This window comes from Carcharhinus amblyrhynchos, chromosome 1 (genome assembly GCF_965287045.1).
Source record: "Carcharhinus amblyrhynchos chromosome 1, sCarAmb.v2.hapA, whole genome shotgun sequence".
Classification (NCBI taxonomy): Eukaryota; Metazoa; Chordata; class Chondrichthyes; order Carcharhiniformes; family Carcharhinidae; genus Carcharhinus; species Carcharhinus amblyrhynchos.
This window is the reverse complement of record NC_137324.1, coordinates 97,378,855-97,397,698: the sequence shown is the minus strand read 5'-3', so window position 1 is coordinate 97,397,698 and position 18,844 is coordinate 97,378,855. Positions and strand designations below refer to the sequence as shown.

Sequence of the window (18,844 nt, the reverse complement as noted above, 5' to 3'; positions counted from 1 at the left end):
ATAGATTTGTAAAAGGTTTGTAATAATCCCATCTGATGGAGTTCAAGGTACAGATCAGTTTCATATAGTTAAATGGTGGAATAGGTTGGAGGGACTGAATGATCCAAGTCTGATTCTGAGACTGTCCCAATGTCTAAACTGAAGGTTCAACTTGCTAACATAAGGCTCCAAAGACTACAGTCACCCGTCAGTATAGCGAGCTCAGGCCGCTCACCGCAGCTGATGTTGAACCTGTTTTCATCCAGCAAGCATACTCCAATAGGCAGCTATCGAGTTGACTTTGTTACTCCACAGTTCAAGTTTTTTTATTTAAAGTTTATTTATTAGTGTCACAAATAGGCTTACATTAACACTGCAATGAAATTACTGTGAAAATCCCCGAGTCACCACATTCTAGCTCCTGTTCGTGTACACTGAGGGAGAATTTAACATGGCCAATGCACCTAACCAGCACGCCTGTTGGACTGCGGGAAGAAACCAAAGCACCCGGAGGAAACCCACACAGACACGAGAACGTGTGGACTCTGCACAGACAGTGACCCAAGCTGGAAATCGAACCCAGGTTCCTGGTGCTGAGAGGCAGCAGTACCAACTACTGTGCCACCGCGCTGCCCAGTCTTAAGCTCCCCACACCCTGAGCTCTTCTTTATATTCAACTTCTATGACTACTTTTTTTTATTTTAAATTTCATGGTTCGATTTATCTTTGACATGCACTTCACTTTGACCACAAGTTTTCATTCCTACGTTTTCCTCATTTTCTTCTTTATTCGCAATTTTTGAAGTGATTTCTTCTTTATATTAAAAAAATCTGTTCCTATTAACAGCTCGTTTCTACCACACTGTGCAAACACACACAACTGACACATGTAGCACAACGCTTGATATTACAACCAGAGATTTAAAGTTACAAATGAAAGAATCTCCAAATGTTGAATTATTGTACATTTCGTTAAATGAGAAGTAACAACAATCTTTACTATACCTGCATAAAGTAGCCAGAAACCAGCGCCTTTCTAATGTTTATGTAATAGTCTCGACTTGTGAATTCTGTACTCCTCCGAGGCAAGTTGAATCTGTCCATGATTCGTGACAGCTGTTGACGTACATTGTCAGCAGACATCAAGGATCTGTAGTTAATAAAGTTGTCATAGCACCACTGAACCGACTCATGGTCTAAAAATAAAAACAGTGCATTGTGATTAATAAAAATACTGCAATTAAATTATGGCTTTATAAGGCAATTAAAAAGTCACTGCAGCGTAAAATGTCATGAAATGTCCCCATCAAGGTCATAAACATGCAAATACCCAATCCAAATCTGAATCCTGAAGACAATTCATTCTGTTGTGAGCAAGTGCCAGAAGCAGGCCATGTGCTTTGCCACAGGCACAAGGGAAGAATCATAAGGATTCGCTTCGAGTGTCTTCAAGCTTTTCTTTTAAATGTCAACTTTCCAAAGGTGTCATTACCAAAGGCAGATCACTCAGTCAGGAGTGGGGAAAACAATCTGACTACTGCATTTAGTTTGAGATACAGACATTCTACCTTGTAGAAAATTTGGTAAATTCAATGAAATAATATAATGGTACTTTGAATTCAGTCACTTAAAAATTTCCATTTTGTCGGATTATTTACTTGCTTAATTTGAACTAATGGAAATTTTTATTTGTAGAATAAGACTACAATATTTGTGGTGAAAATGTTCCAGTAATCGATTTGGGTGTGTGGGGTGATTTATCATCATGTTGATCGTGGTGGACTTGGGTCTTTTCCACATCATTCAATTAGAATAAAAAGACTAATGCCCAAATTGGCAGCAGCAGCAGTACCCTCGCTCACAAGTTAATGACTACACTCTCAACTCTAAAATAACACTATGGGGATTGTAATGAATGTTAAATCACAAATTCTCAGAGTTAATCATTTCAAGGGAAAGGATCACAAACCCAAAAGCAACCAGATTTTCTGGGAATCACCATAAAATGGCCAAAACACGGAGGCAGCACGAAAACTGTTAAAGGATACTTGGGCTACAAAAAAAGAAAATTTTCTGTCCATGAAACAAATATTCTGATCATTTCTTTTCCCTACACATGCCTGCCACCTCTCAAAGATGCCAATCCACACTGCCATATCTTTTTACATGTTCTACATCTATAATTCTCTGGCTTATCTCTGCTGCCCTTCCTGAACAAAAGTACCACACTGGCTGTGTTCCAGTCATTTGGCACTTCACCTGCGGACAGCAAAGATTTAAATATCTCTAGGGCCCCTGCAATCTCGTCTCTCACCTCCCAAAGCAGCCTGGGGTACATCTCATGTAAATCTTTAAATCTGCTAAAACATCTAATAACTGAGGGATGAACAGAGGGATCTGGGAATACAGGTACAGAATTCCCTAAAAGTGACGTCACAGGTGCATAGGGTCGTAAAGAGTGCTTTTGGTACATTGGCCTTTACAAATCGAAGTATCGAGTATAAAAGTTGGAGTGTTATGGTAAGATTATATAAGGCATTGGTGAGGCCAAATTTAGAGTATTGTGTACAGTTTTGGTCACCTAATTACAGGAAGGATGTAAAAAAAGATTGAAAGAGTGCAGAGAAGGTTCACAAAGACGTTGCCGGGACTTGAGAAGCTGAGTTACGGAGAGAGTTTGGATAGGTTAGGACTTTATTCCCTGGAGCGCCCGTTTGAGCTGTAAATTTTCTATGGTTCTAACTCCTGCTTATTAATCTTTACATGATCTAGAACTTCATCATCCCAACTGAAATCTCCGTCTACAATGTCTTTTCCTTAATGAATACAGATAAAAAAATATTAATTTAAGACCTCAGCCATGTATTTTGGCTCCACACACAGACTGATTGCCCCTTTGGTCTCTAACGGGCCCCACACTTGCCCTGGTCATCCTCTTACTCTTAATATACTTCATAAAATGCCTTGGTGTTTTCCTTAATCTTATCTACCTAATTTCTTTTTCTTCTCAATACAACTGAAAGGCCCTCCCTGTTTTTAGTGCTTCATCCCCTTTTCTTTATCAAACCCTCAATATCACTTAACATCCTGGGTTCCTGGACTTGCCCTTCGCTCTCGGAGAAACATATTGGCCCTGAACTCTCAGTACTTCACTTTCGAAAGACTCCCCACTTTCCAAATGTAGATTGCCAACATATCTGCTCCTCTACTTTTGGGAGGCTTGTAGCAAAATCCCAAAGTAATTGCCCCTTCTTTATTTCAAGCTCCATCTATATAGCCTCATCTGTCTTAGTTTCTTCCTCCCTACTCGTAGAGTCTGTGTTGCTTATTTTGTTCTTCCCGTGTACATGTTTCACAGCATAAACTTCAAAAATCTAAAAGGTTCTCAATGAGGAACCCATGAAAGCCTGACAGTGCAACTTCCAAACACTGTTAAAAACTGATAATCCTGAAACAATTCAAACTCTAATGGTCCACGAAAAGCAAGCAAACACAGCATAATGCTGAAAGGAACTGGAGTCTAATTAACAGAACTGGGGTCTAATTAACAGATGGCATGCTGAATGCCCCAGAATATACAGAAAGTCATGAGAAATCAACACTTTCCTCTTTTGTTCTCAGCTTCATTTGTGGGTATTTACATAAGAAGGTAACAAGCAATTATTTGCTTCCAATCAAAAGCGTAACTTTTAAATTATCTACCACTTCAACTGTCACCACTGAAAAACAAAATGCCTCCACAAATGCAATGAAATACCCAACTCCTGAACCCAGAAGCCATCACCCGACAGACTGGGTGTTGTTGAATTCTTCAGCTTTCTAAGCTCATCTATTTTGTTCCAAATGTTGTAGGAAACGTGGTGCAACACTTATATGATGATCATCTGCAACGAGTGTGAATTTTTCCGATGTATTTAAAGAATATAGCCAGGAAAGTGCTAGATTTGTTTTTGATGCCTGTAATGTATCATCTGGGACGGTGCCAAAGGATATACTGTATAACAAAGGCCTAGGACCCAGAGAGCTAAATTTAAAATTTGTTTTATTCCTTTTACATTTACAATCCCATTTATTTCAATCTGCTCTTTCTTCCTTATATCACTGCTTAGGGAATAAATGATCGGATGATGATACTACCTTGTGAATAAAAGGATGGGCTTTTTCTACCTATTTTGACATATCTCTGGAAAATGACAGCCTGTTTTGATGCCCAGCATTAACACCACTGGGGAATACGGCAACTAAAAAGCATAAAAATCATTGACGAGCTAGAAAGATCAAATGGTCAACATTCTGAGACTACCTAATGCCTTCTTTAGAGGCTGAAGAACTGGTCCTAAACTTTTTGCTGTGTTCAAGGTCCAATGTAACCATTAAACCATCAAGGTAAACAATGGACTGGCAGAATGGTATAGCTCCTAGGTCTCAGTGGCAAAGACCACAGTAGCACCATTAATCTACAACATCAAAACACAGTGCATTATCAGCACATAGTGTCTTCAGAACTCATCAATCCAGGCTAAGTTCGTGCTAGATGGCCAACGTGAAATGAATAAAATGCACCCAGAGAGCGGAGACACTGTGGAATTCACTACCAAAGTAGTCGAGACCAAAATACTGTCCGATTTCAAGAAGAAATTAGATATAGCACGAGGCAAAAGAAATCAAACAATGAGGGCGAGGAGGGGGGTTGGGGAAGAGATCAGGACACTGAATTTGATCATCAGCCATGATTACAAAGAATGCAGCGGAACAGGCTTGAAGGACTGGATGACCTCTCCTGCTTCTAGTTCCTGTAACAAAGATGTTGGCAATTGTTCAAAAGATCAGTGCTATGAATCAATTGAAACTTTTTGATTTGCACTTGTTACAATAAATGTAAATCATAATATTTAAGTTTCAAGTCAAATCAAAAATTTAAATTGCAATATGACTTATAGATTGTATGTTGGGGCCTCAACCACTATTCATTGTATTTCTTAACGACTTAGATAGTAGGATATGGAGTCACATTATCAAGTTTGCAAATGACACAAAAGGTAGAAGAAAGCATAAAATTACAATGTGATATTAATAGATTAAGCAAATGGACAAACTGGCAATGAATGGATTTCATGTAGGCAAGAGAGTCAGGTCACATTTAGATCTACAAAGAAAAAATGTCAATACTTTCCAAATGATGAAAAACTAGAAATAACGGTCCAAAAAGACTTGACCGTCCAGATACGTAGGTCATTAGGGCGGCACATTGACAGAGTGGTTAGCACTGCTGACTCACAGTGTCAGGGCCCCAGGTTTAAATCTCAGCTTGGGTCACTGTCTGTGTGGGTTTCCTTCGGATGCTCTGGTTTCCTTCCACAGCCCAAAGATATGTGAGTTAGGTGAATTGGCCATGCTAAATTGCCCCCTAGTGTTGGGGAGCTAGCTATGGTAAATGTATGAGGTTATGGGGATAGGGCTTGGGTGGGATTGTGGTCGGTGCAGACTTGATCCCAAAATGATCAGGTTAGAAGGTTCATTTCATTTCACCGAATGGATTCCCCACATCCCCTCCCCATGAAATTCCCATTATTGCTTCCAATCTTAATTTCAACTCGATTCATTTAGTCACAGAATTCCGACAGTGCAGGAGGAGATCCATTCAGCTATCGAGCCTGTACTGACAACAATCCTACCCGAATGGCCTCCTTCTGCACTGCAAGATTCTACGATTAAGATGTTACAGACAGGTCCAAAAAATAACTGAAAAAAGCCACTGTACTGCTGCCATTTATCTCTAGATGATTAGAGTACAAAGAGGTAGAAGTCATTTACAGTGCCCCAGTTAAACCACATTGGAAATAAATTACTAGGTAATCTGTTTTTGGTGGTGTTCATGATGTGGAGATGCTGGCATTGGACTGGGTAAGCACAGCAAGAAGTCTCACAACATCAGGTTAAGTCCAATAGATTAATTTGGTAGCACTAGCTTTCAGAGCTTGAGACTCTGAAAGCTAGTGCTGCCAAATAAACCTGTTAGACTTTAACCTGAAGTTGAGAGTTCTTATTTTGGTGGTGTTGGCAGAGGGATGAACAGTGGCTAGGGCAACAACTGCTGGCTAGGGAAATAGCTTTTCAGCATGCCCAATAGTGTACCACACTCACAATAATGTAACCTAGATTTTGCTGCTCATATCCACAGTATGGATTACTCTCTTGACATTCCGATTCTTGAGAAGAGAGTGCATTCAACTAGCCAAGGACATTACTACAAAACAGACTGAACATTAAATGCTGATCAGGACAGCAAAGAACATAGCTTTTCTTGCTAGTTCTGTAGGATTTTAACAAATAATTCCCTTCCCTCCTCTGCAACCAGACATTCTTGATTAAACATCTCATTCAAAAAAAAGAAATTTCTGACAATGCAACATTCACTCACTACTGCTGTAAAATATTAACCTTGATTACTTTCACAAGCCCCTGGAGTAGAATTTGAATAACCTTCGGATTCAGTGTGTGTGCTGCCAATGGGCCAAGCTGCCATTCAAATGTTTTGTTTGCTAAAAAGGAAATGTGACTCTATTTAGTTACTTGCACTGTTTCACTGTGTAACGTTGGGGTTTTTTATAATTAAACCATCCAAGTCATTCAAACAGCAATGAATAGTCAATTTAAAATTCATAACAGTAATCTAGACCTAAAGGAGGTGAACGAAGTGACGTGCTTACAGAATAAAAAAAAAGTACTGGATATGGATACCAGGTGATGGATACCTCTAAAAAGGAAATATTCTGGGTGGAATCTTTCTGGAATACTTTGCATAAATTCATCCATCTTTCTTTCAGATGTCGACTGACCTAATGAGTAGTTTCTGTTTGCCCCAAGTTGCAGCATTCAGTTTTCTGAATGGACTTCAAAAAACAATATGTTCTAAAGCCATTTGGAATCATAGTGACAATCTGGACAACGAGAACTGCACAATGGAGATAGGGTAGGATTGTTGTCAGTACAGGCTCGATGGCTCAATGGGTCTCCTTCTGCACTGTCGGAATTCTATGACAATGAATCGAGTTGAAATTAAGACTGGAAGCAATAATTGGGAATTTCATGGGGAGGGGATGTGGGGAATCCATTTGGTGGAATGAAATGAACTTTCTAACCCGATCATTTTGGGATCCTAAAGCTTTGTAAGAATTAGCATGAGGAAAAGTAGCCATCTCTAAAATATATTTGAATCAAATAACAAATTTTAAATTAACCGCAATTCAAATTAAGAAGATTGTTGCACAATTTCAATACTAATATCCTTGCTCTTTCTTCCACTCCTACCTATTAAATCACAGCTACTGTACCATTGGCCATGTCTCAGTTCCCAAATTAGTACCTTTGCAAGCACAACTAGCCCTTCCATCTCCCTCAGTCAAATCAATATCCTTGATATCCTCCGTTTCCTCAGCTGTGAACTGTGCCAGGATAACACATTGAGGACAAAACTTGTACGTGTACACCAACGACACCCGGTTCTCCCCCTCTCCAACTCACCTCCACCCTCCTGCTGCCTCTGTGCTGTTGAATTGTTTATCTGACATTACACACCCTAGAATTTTCTCAGTAATATCACCTCCTTTCCCCTCCATTTTAAAGACTATTATGTTTCATCCTTTGGTTTACTGTCTAAATTTTATGTGACATGTTAGTAGAGCGTCAGAATGATGTGCACAGTAAAAAGGTGCTGTGCAAATGTGCAGGCTGTTGCTCAGTTAATAAGCCATTTTGATCGGAGTTTATCACAGATCCACAGACTTGTATCCAATTATTTGAATGTACTAAAGATTGGGCAACATGGATTTAAAATTTTCTAATTCTCATGCCCTTCAAGTGTTCCTCTCATAGGTGCATGCAACTGTGAATCCAGGCTTGTGTAGAACTCACCCCAATGCATGATATCTAAAGTTCCGACCAATAAGCCACCTAACTGTCCAAGTAGGAGTACCACCCAGTTAAGAGCCCAAAATCCAGCTAGTGGTTTCTAACTATTAATTGCATATCCTTATGCAGCACATAAGCCTAAGAAAAACATTCCTCATTCACCCCATTATGAATGTCCTAGCTATAGCTTCAGACACTATTCCCTTTACAAATTAGAATGCAGGAAGTATAGCTATTCAGCTACTTGTTCCTTTCTGGCTGTTTAATGAGAATTCAAAGGTTACATACTGAAAGAAAACTGATAACAAATCTGAAGAGTATAATTATAATTGGGAAACAAAGACCCATCTCTGCTGTCCTAGAATTACCTGCATCTCCTCCTGCACAGAGTTTAAAGATTGAAGCAGATAGATATAAAGAACTTATTGATTTTTGAATTTATATTAAATTGTTTACAAGTGATATCCTCCCTCTGCAGGATTTCTCCTCCCAAATAATGAAAACAAATGCTGTAATTTAGTGACTGTGCTTTCTAGAGTTTGACATTTTGATACTAAAATTGTTGCAAATTCTTAAATGGTGGAAATATCACATTAATGTTTTTCAGGCAAATGAACACATAAGCTTGGATGTTGCAATACCACTTTCGACTGTTCCCTCTGAATCTGTTGCAGCTTAGTCCACTGTGACTGTCTTTAATAGCATAAAATACATCATGAAAAAGCCACAAAATACATTTACAAGCTAGTCTTAGAGGGTAGAGCATATTATTAAGACAATAAGGATTGACTGTCGACAATCCTGTATGATCAGTAATTTAAAACCAAAATGTCAATATAAATTTGGGCCAGCATTTAGCTTTGACTTACAGCTATGCTCATATGAAGACCTCTTTAAATAATAAAAACGTGCACAGGAACAGCTGCATAGCAAATCCTTGGTGAACAATTCTCAGATGAGTATGCTGAAGCTCAATATTCAGGAGCTTGTACAATGTTGTGTATATCCACAAAACAAGCCCATCTGAAAATCTGCCCTTGATAAATGGGGAGTCAGAAAATTACTTACTTTGCTTGAATGCATGGTAAACGTTGAGCAGAGTCAGGTGATCTCCATCTATATGTGCGAACCGCATCTTGGCTTCGTCGGCTGCTTTCTTAGCTTCCGTTGGGCGAACAAAACACTGTGGGACTAAACAATGTTGGTATGGGCCCAACACAGACGCCCATATGGATGAGTCACTCATTCACAGACACAGGAACAAGGCCTAGCTAGGTCAGTTCAGAGAGCATTGGGCAGGGCATGATGGGACATGGTCACCAACTGCATCTTGGACTGTCTACTACCTTGGCTTGGTACCAAACATCAACACCTACTCACATCTGCAAGACAAGAGTGTTTCAGAAGCTACACAATTACCAAATTTTAGTGAAAAAGGCGGTGCATAGGGCAATACAGAACTATTATCATGTATTAACTGAATGCCTTCTGCAAGCATTTTCCTAACCTGAAGATATATGTAACTGTAAAACGTTTAGTATTTGAAACGTACAATAGATGACTTGAATCTCACCCTTGCAAACAGGTTTAAAAACCCAGGAAGAACAAAAAGGAAGCAAGGGTGAAACTCTGCCCTGCCCAGCTGCTCTGAATCTGATTTAATCTATAGTACTGTACTGACACAGAGTTCAAGTCTGTCGCCTCGCTAAACATTACTTACAAAAATGTAATTAGCCCATTAATGGTTTTGTATAGGCATTATACAGGGTAGAATCAGGATTATTAATGAAATACAAAACCACAAGTTACCTAAATTAATGACCAATATTCGGGTTACAACGAACATTAGTGTCGCCCATCTCTGCCAAAGGGATACAGTAAAATAACGTAAACTGCCAAACCATGTTACTTTTAGTAGCTAAATTACACAAATACTTTAAGATTTAACACAAGTCTTCATTATCTTTTAGCCTATTAGGAAATTCAAAATATTTTGTCTGTCTGGATCCTGGGGAGTAGGAGTGCAAAGTTATTTCTCTACAATGAAATTCTAAGACTAGGGTGAAAATTAGTTTCTTGTGCACAGAACGTAAACCTAACAATGCTGAGCAGTCTTGATATTCATCAACATCTCCCCTTCATTAAAAACTTTCCTCCTTTACTAGATATCTGCTTGAACAGAAGTGATTTACGGGCAGAATAAAATGTTGAAAATGGTTAAAAAATACCTGAAATTAAGCATCAAACCTGGAAAATTGTAATCAGAATTAATTGCTTGAGCTTGTACATTCTTCAGTTCAAAATGTTCTCAAAACTTCACTATTTTCCATAACCATTCAAATATAACATTAATATATTGCATTTACTGGGCATCCAAACAAAGCATATTCTTGGAATAGATCAACTCTACCACAAAACCTGTTCAATAATTTGTTTTGTCTAACGCAAGTGATGTTTCGACAATTGCGTCCCCGCTTATTACCTGACAACATTGCAGTGATGGAGAGAATCTCATTTGAACAGTTGTGTTCACAGCTGGCAATAACCATCTTGGCCAACTGTGGATCTAATGGGAATTCTGCCATCATGGACCCAAGTTCCGTCAGGTCTCCATCATCATTCAGTGCAGCGAGATAATTCAAAAGCTCCAAGGCTCTCATCAGCGTCTCAGGAGCTGAAACATAAAACATACAATTATTAGCGACATGATCTTTGATGAAATAAAACCACTCAGCTGATGTGCTATTTAGTATCCCTAACATAGGTAAATATTTAGACGTACACCTTTACAATGTGGTCTCATCTTTCTCCTGAATTCAATTTAGGCAACTTGACATCTAAATTAGACTACATCGCCTTTTGCCAATCTGAACCCAAAACCATTCATGCCAACACAAACAATGTAATTTAACTGACATGAAGTGAATAATATCCTTTCAGCAATGTCTGCTGCTGTCCAAATAATTTTCAAGACCTAAGAACAAATAATCACATCAAGGATCAAATAGAACAGGGGAAAAGAATGTAAAAAAATTGATAAGGGAGCTTTTACTTTAACAGCGATATATTCTGCCAACAAGTAAGAGAGCAATGTATAGCATCAATCATTGGTACTTTCCTGTCCATGCATCAGACTCACTTTTACAAAATACAAACACGTGCCTAGATTTTTGGAAACCTTTTGCTCTACATGTAGAGCATGTTATGACTTCAGGGTTGAAAATTTAACTGGCCACAGAAGTTACTTCCAGCTTTAGCAAACTGAAAAATAAACTAACTGCCAATTTCCAGTAAATGCTGCCGTTTTATTCAACCTTCTTTTCTCAGTATTCTGCTGGTGTTATTAACCTGAAGTGTCCACAGGGCTCAATGGCGGTACTCTCAATTCAGGTTAAAACAGTCAGTTTGGCCCACTTCAAAAGATGCAACACCTTAACTGGGCTGATACTTCACTGCCGCACTAAGTGAACCTTGCACTGTAAGAGTTGCTGACTTTCACATGCAACATTAAAGCATGGTCCCAAATGCCTGTTCGTGTCAATGTAAAATATCGCAGGGCACGACTGAAGGAAAATCTGTCTGCTCTTAGATGTCAAGCACAGAAAACTCAGATCCTGTCTTATCACGGCATTTCATAACCTAGAGATTTCCAACAGAAAATGACCAAATATAGCAATCCTTTTATAATATCGCAAATGGTAGATTAGAACAGGCTAACTGAAGAATGTAAATTACACAAGCCCTGGAACAACCTGAGGAGCATCAACCTTTTGTAGACATAACAACAATCTTAAGCTGGGACAAGACAGATTTAAATGACATCATTTTAAAATTTTGTAAAATGGATCTAAACACTGATTCAATAAATAGAGAGCATAAACATACTTGCAATATCTCTGAAAACAATGTTTGGCCAGCCCCATACCTGGTGGATCCATGAAGTCAAAATGTACCAAATCATCAATGCCAAGTTTCTTCAGCTGAAGAACTACAGAACCCAGGTTAGATCTCAAAATTTCAGGGTAAGTATTATCCTAAAAATTTAAAACAGTAAACAGAAGTTCAAATAATGTCAAGGTTAATAATCTCCCACTGCATAAACAAAATGGAAAACTCGTATTTTTGGAACGTGTTTAACATAATAATACATCCCACTGTATGTCACATGAGCAGTTGAAAACACAATTTGACACCAAACCACATCAAAGAGGTATTAGCACAGTTGACCCAAAAACTTGGTTAAAGTGATAGGTTTTAAAGACCATCTTAAAAGCGGACACAGTGGTTTCAAGAGCTTCAAGCCAATGCAATTAAAGGTAATGGTGGGGCAATTAAAACCACAGATTCTCATGAGGCCAGAATTGGAGGAGCATGCCTACCTCAGAAGGCTAGAGAAGACTGCAGAGATAGGGAGGGACTTGAAATGAAAGAGGTGATTTAAAAAAAAATGCTGCTTAACCGGGAGCCAACTGAGATCAACGAGGACAGGACTTGGTGCAAATTCAGATGCGGGCAGCATAATTTTGGATGATCAAGTTTACAGAGGGTGAAATATGGGACAGCAGTCAGCAACATATTGGAATAGACAAGTCTGGAAGTAACACAGATAAGGGTTTGAGCAGTGGATGAGCCGAGGCAGGGACAGAGTCAGGCAAAACTATAATGTTGGGAATAGGGGGTTTTGGTGATGGCACGATTATGTGGTCAAAAAGCTAAATCTGGATCAGTTATGACACCAAGGTTGTGAATAGTCTGGTCAAAACTTCATCCTCAAATTTAGTTTTAGTACACCAAGACGATTACCATACCATATTATGTAGATAAGAACATAAGAACATAAGAAATAGGAGCAGGAGTAGGCCATCTAGCCCTTCGAGCCTGCCCCGCCATTCAATAAGATCATGGCTGATCTGTTGTGGCTCAGTTCCACTTTCCGGCCCTCTCCCCATAACCCTTAATCCCCTCTCTTATCAAGAACCCATCAACCCGCTTCTTGAAAATATTTAGCGAGGCAGCCTCCACCACTTCAACGGGCAGAGAATTCCAGAGATTCACCACCCTTTGAGTGAAGAAGTTCCTCCTCAACTCCGTTCTAAACCGCCTCCCCTTTATCTTGAGGCTGTGCCCCCTAGTCCTACTGTCTTTTTTGAGCGGGAAGAGTCTCTCCACCTCGATCCTATCCATCCCATTCATCATCTTATACGTCTCAATGAGATCTCCCCTCTTTCTTCTAAACTCTAACGAGTACAAGCCTAGTTTATTCAGCCTCTCCTCATAGCTCAATCCCCTCAACTCCGGTATCAGCCTAGTAAACCTCCTCTGCACTCCCTCCAGGGCCAAAATATCCTTGCGCAGGTGCGGCGCCCAAAACTGCACACAGTACTCCAGCTGCGGCCTCACCAATGCCCTATACAGCTGCAGCAAGACCTCCCTACTTTTATATTCAATCCCCCTCGCTATGAAGGCCAGCATCCCATTCGCCTTCCTGACCACCTGCTGCACCTGCAAGCTGGGTTTTTGCGACTCATGCACAAGGACCCCGAGGTCCCTCTGCACCGTCGCCTGCTGCAGTTTTTCGCCACGTAAGTAATAGTCCTTCCTACCATTCTTCCTACCAAAGTGGACCACCTCACACTTGCCAACATTAAATTCCATTTGCCATTTCCTGGCCCATTCGCCCAGCCTATCTAGATCCTTCTGCAGACTCTCCACACCCTCCGCACAATTTGCCTTTCCCCCAATCTTGGTGTCATCAGCAAATTTCGACACCCTGCACTCGGTTCCCTCCTCCAGATCATCTATATAAATGGTAAATAGCTGAGGCCCCAGCACCGACCAACTAACTAAAAATACTGGCATTGCATTTCATGTCATGCTTAGGAAATAGCAACTAATACTGGATTATTCATGAAAATTACTTATCTGTGAGAGGCCGCCTTTGCAAGAGAGAATCAAGATTGCCCTGTACACCATGAAAGTCGATTTCCCTCAACAACCTCTTCATGATGTGGTAACCTTACCTGATACTTCCTTTGCTGATATCACACACAACCAGCCCAAACACAGCCAACAGCAACGCTTTTCTCAAATGAAACTATCAAACCCAAAAAGGGGCAATGAAAGGGGTTCAGAAGCTAGATAAGTGGAAAATGCGGAGGTTTCTTCAAGTCAAAGAATAATGATGAATCCACAAACTTTTCTTTGTACTTCACCCGTTTGGTAAACAGCAAATATCCAGAACAGGGTGGGAATGTACAAAACACAAATGCAACTGATGCCATCCTTATTCGGCATTCACACTCATGCATTTTCCAGCATTGTGGAAGATAGAGGGCAACACAGCAGCACAATGGTTAATACTGCTGCCTCACAGCACCAGCGACCCAAGTTCATTTGTGGCCTTGGGTCACTGTCTATGGAGTTTGCACATTCTTCCCGTGTCTACGTGGGCTTCCTCCTCTGGTTTCCTCCCACAGTCCAAAGATGCGCATGTTAGGTAGATTGGCCATGTTAAATTGCCCCTTGGTTCCTAAAATGCGTAGATTAGAATAATTAGCCATGGTAAATTTGTGGAGTTGGGGGATAGAGCAGAGGAGAGGCCCTGGATAGGATACTAGGTACTCAGAGTGGGTGGAATAACCTTGTTCTGCACTGTAGGGATTCTATAATAACCTGAAATGGGAATCGACAAAGCTGCAAACTCACGACCAAAATTACACTGAAGGGAACGACAGTCGGTACAATTTCAGTGATGTTCTAAGGCTGTATGGTAGACCAACCAATCTAGACTCATGTTTCTAGGTCAAAGGATTAAAAGTTTGGAAACTCCTTCAGATGGTGAAACAAAATCAATTAACCGTCTATTGGGTGGTTCTAGATAAATATCACAATTTTCTAGTTCCAGACAAATATCATTCAAATTCTCTATAATATAAAAAGGAGAAACTGATTGTAAAGGGATATACAAAACTTGCCTGCATTTCAGTTTTATAGGCCTTTTCAGTATAGAGTCTGAAGCACTTTCCTGGTCTAGTACGACCAGCTCGGCCAGCTCTTTGCTGTGCAGATGCTTTACTGATAGCCGTCACCAATAACGATTCGACTCTGATACGTGGATTATATACCTGTGAATCACGAAAAAACGATAAACACAAGTTGTATTGAACTCCGAAACCCAAGTACCAGTCGGATCAGAAGTTCACAGGACAAGAAAATATTTTCTCCTCAATTAAGTCAAATGCCGAGAAAGCATTGGTTCTTTAAAGTGCAACATAACAATAATCCATAACAACAGGACAGTGAGGATCACTTTTTTAAAAAAAAATCAATTTCCTGGTCCATCAATTTCAACAGTAAAAGTGAAATAGATATGTGTTGGCATAGAATTCTGTGTCCATCATCATTTTCAGATGGTTTTGGCTTCTTTACTCTTTTCTCAAATTAACCATCTCCAATATTCACCTCAACCCTAGCTATATTTTTTCTATGTTTGAGAACAGTGGGGAACAAAAGGCTAAAAAGAAATGACACATCAAACAAGATTGAGCTTTAAATAGATTTGGGTTCAAATGATCAACATAGATTATTAAACAGGGCAAGTAGTATTCTAAGTTGCTGAAAAACGAAGCTCGGTCACAATAAACTATGATTTAATAAAAAGGCAGAACAGGTTTAAGGGGCTAAAACAGCTTCTACGGAACCCAGCATGCCTGCTACATGGATTGAAAAACCATGAAGTTATCTTTAAGATGATAATAGATTGTCATTACAAACTCTGCTGGGAGAAATCATCACTTGGCAGGTGTTTCTTTCTAATGGCATCCAGTGGGGGCACAGGTAGGGATGCAAAATATTTCTATTTTAAATTGAAAAGTGGCAAGACCCTGTGACAAACAGCAATAGCAAAGTCTGAAGAGTAAAATTATAATGACTCATTGCTTCAGAAAAAAGGAGTGCACGATCCCTATAGCCAAGATTTTCTCATGATCAGTGTAACATCCAGCTCTAAGGGTTACTCTACATGATCTGCTGCTCATCGTTGTCATTCCAGTTAAGTGCAAATATGGCCCCAAAGTCTAAAATGTATCTGAGTCAATATTAAATATGAAAGAAAATTCAAAAGAATGTACTATTCAGTGATCCTAGTTAGAAATGTTGCTTACTCACCAGAGAGAATACAAGTTCATTATTGGTACTGATATCATCTGTGATCAATTCAATCTCACTTTTTTTGACGGATTCAATAACGGCCATTCAATTATGCACAGATATGGAGGGTTGCCAACACTAGTAGACTAAGCAAGAGAAGTCTGCCTCCTTCAATAGAGGGGTTGGTGATACTAAATTGGCCCTCATCTGGGGATTAACAGGGTAAATGTATGGGGTTATGTGAACAGGGCCTGGGTGGAATTGTGGTCAGTGCAGGCTGGATGGGCCAAATGGCCTTTTTCTGCGCTGTAAGAATTCTATAAGGGGAAAGGGTCGCAAAGCAAACAGAGTGCATTGAAACATACACCATTAATGAATCTGGAGTGCAGAAATGCAAAGGTTTAAGGGCAGAAATATCATGAGACATTTGTCAAAATTACCAAGTAGTGGCAGGTGAAGGGGTGCAAACATTTGTTCAATATGGAATAGGCCAGATTTAAATACTTGCCTTCTGTTTAGCAAAGCCAGGATCAATCACAAACACAACACCGTCAATAGTGAGTGAAGTTTCAGCAATATTAGTGGACACAACAACCTAAAAGGTAGAAAAATAAACAATGAAAATTCATAGCAAAGTTTGAACAAAACTGGCATCTTTCAGACTGTTCAAATAAATGTTTTGCTTTAGGCTGTCAAAATGAAATGTCAACCAATCAAAACCTACCCAAAACAAAACTGATCCATAATAGATGTTTTTATTTATCTGATATGTTCATTATTTGCTTGCAACAATAAGTACATGATATTTACAAACAAAAGGACAACAAAGGCAAACAGGAAAAAAGGGGGAATCTTAATAAATAATCTTAATAAATGTTCTACATTGGAATCTTAGTGTATAGCGCAGCCCAAAATTGCACTAAATCACAAGATTCATTTCAAATACATGCATGAAACTTCTGCTGAAATCAGCAGGAGAGCTAGCTATTTAAATCATGGCCCACTCCAGACTTACAAAGGGTGCGCCTCAGGCAGAAAACCAGTGCCAAGTTACGCCCACCATGTCCATTTACATTTTGCTACTATTCCAGTCTGATAAAATCATTAAAAATGTTGAGATAAATCAGACCACTCTGCTCTGATACCTTATTAAATATTATTTTTATACTCATGGAGCTTTTCTGAGCTGGCATGGCTGTTAAAAATACCCCTAGTACCTTGTCGGATTACAATCCCCTTCCCGACCTCTCTATTTCCAACCATTCAACCTTGAACGCCGAAGTTTAAGGGCGGGCTGAAGAAATATACACACACTGGATTCTCCTTCAGGTGCAGTGAACTCACAAACCAATCCTCTTTGGAGATTTCAATACCAGAGTCAGGAAAGGTAAGAATCTCTGAAAGGCTATGATGGGCAAAGTGGTATGAAAGGCAAACTCACAGTATCCTTCTCCTCTCAACCGGCAAGACCACAACCTTGTCATAGCCAACACTCTGTTTCACCAGCAAGACAAGCAGAAGCCCTCAACACCCATGGTCCAAACACTGGGACTTATTCAACACTGCCAATGTTTATTCCTCAAAGCTTCCCTGAATAAATCACAAACATCTCCGCTTGTGACTGATCAAATGGAGGAGGCTCATTTAAGGAACTACCCAACACCGAGAACTTTTAATTAGGAACGTCTAGAGATGAAGTCACGGCATCACAGAAAGCACACAAACAACCTATCAACCCAACCCTTCAAACACCCAGTAACGCTTAGAAAAGTTAAATTTCTCCTCAATTTGTTCTGCCTCTTATCCTAACTTGCACCTTCCCGCAAAAAAAACCAAATGCCCACACTTCATGTAGTAACATAATAATCATGCAGAAATTCTTTTTTTTTTGGTATTTAGCAATTGCCCCTTAGTGTCAGGGGATTAGTAAGGCAAGTACATGAGATCGGGGATGGGGCATGGGTGGGATTATGGTCAGTCCATACTCGATGGGTCAAATGACCTCCTACACTGTAGGGATTCTACGATGATGAAAAGATGTTAAGTGCACTGATTTAAGGATCCAAGTATGAACTAATGTCAAGTCCTAGTATCCTTAATATGATTCAAATAGAGAATCCTACACAGTAGCACTGCACATAGGTCTTTCAAATCAACTTTCTCCAATAGTTTCCCTGATTTTTTTGGGATGATGGATCACCAGCGAACAACATCTGGCCAATTCTGCAGGAAGAGGGATTCTCCTGAAATAAACCTTATGCCCAATGACATCAACAGCACACCAGGGAACTGGAAAATTCTGAAAAGTTAGCAGTCAGTGGTGTAGATTGATACATTCTCTGAAACCAAGACCCTGAGGATATGATCCCAAAACCATAGTTCTTCACCTAAGCAATGAGTCAGACTGAACCAACTCCACTGTGGTTTTGTACACAACTCATGCCCAACAGATTAATTTGTGCCAGCTTACACCATGATTATCGTACTGCTAGCATCAGCAGCGATCTGGTCCAAACTCATTTGTTGAGCTTATTAACGTGTTGCACCTGATAGATTTATGGAGTGGAGAATCATTCATGGCAATTCAGTAGTAAGTACACTATTCTCCATCAACCTTCTGGAAACAGGATAAAGTTGCCGTCCATTTCAGTTCTCTGTTGATTTGAATCAGTACACATGATCTTTTCTAAATGGTACTGCACTGATTTATTAGTGTTGCCTAGCAGTCCAGGGAGCTCACAGTGAGGAAGGCAGCATTGGAACTGGATCAGTGGCTTCATGGCACTTTAGAATCTTAGATAATTTG

General features: G+C 39.7%; 1 protein-coding gene across 2 annotated transcripts in view; it reads right to left on the bottom strand.

Annotated features, from left to right (window-relative positions):
* dhx15 (DEAH (Asp-Glu-Ala-His) box helicase 15) overlaps window positions 1-18,844 on the bottom strand; it is a 130,580-nt gene that overhangs the window by 11,371 nt on the left and 100,365 nt on the right. For both annotated transcript variants that reach the window (XM_080189459.1, XM_080189468.1), the window contains exons 7-12: window positions 16,547-16,633; window positions 14,865-15,014; window positions 11,816-11,924; window positions 10,373-10,564; window positions 8,959-9,081; window positions 985-1,175 (exon numbers count right to left, since the gene is read on the bottom strand). In XM_080189459.1, coding sequence (XP_080045585.1) covers window positions 985-1,175; window positions 8,959-9,081; window positions 10,373-10,564; window positions 11,816-11,924; window positions 14,865-15,014; window positions 16,547-16,633 — 852 coding nt within the window. The remainder of the gene's footprint in view (window positions 1-984; window positions 1,176-8,958; window positions 9,082-10,372; window positions 10,565-11,815; window positions 11,925-14,864; window positions 15,015-16,546; window positions 16,634-18,844) is intronic.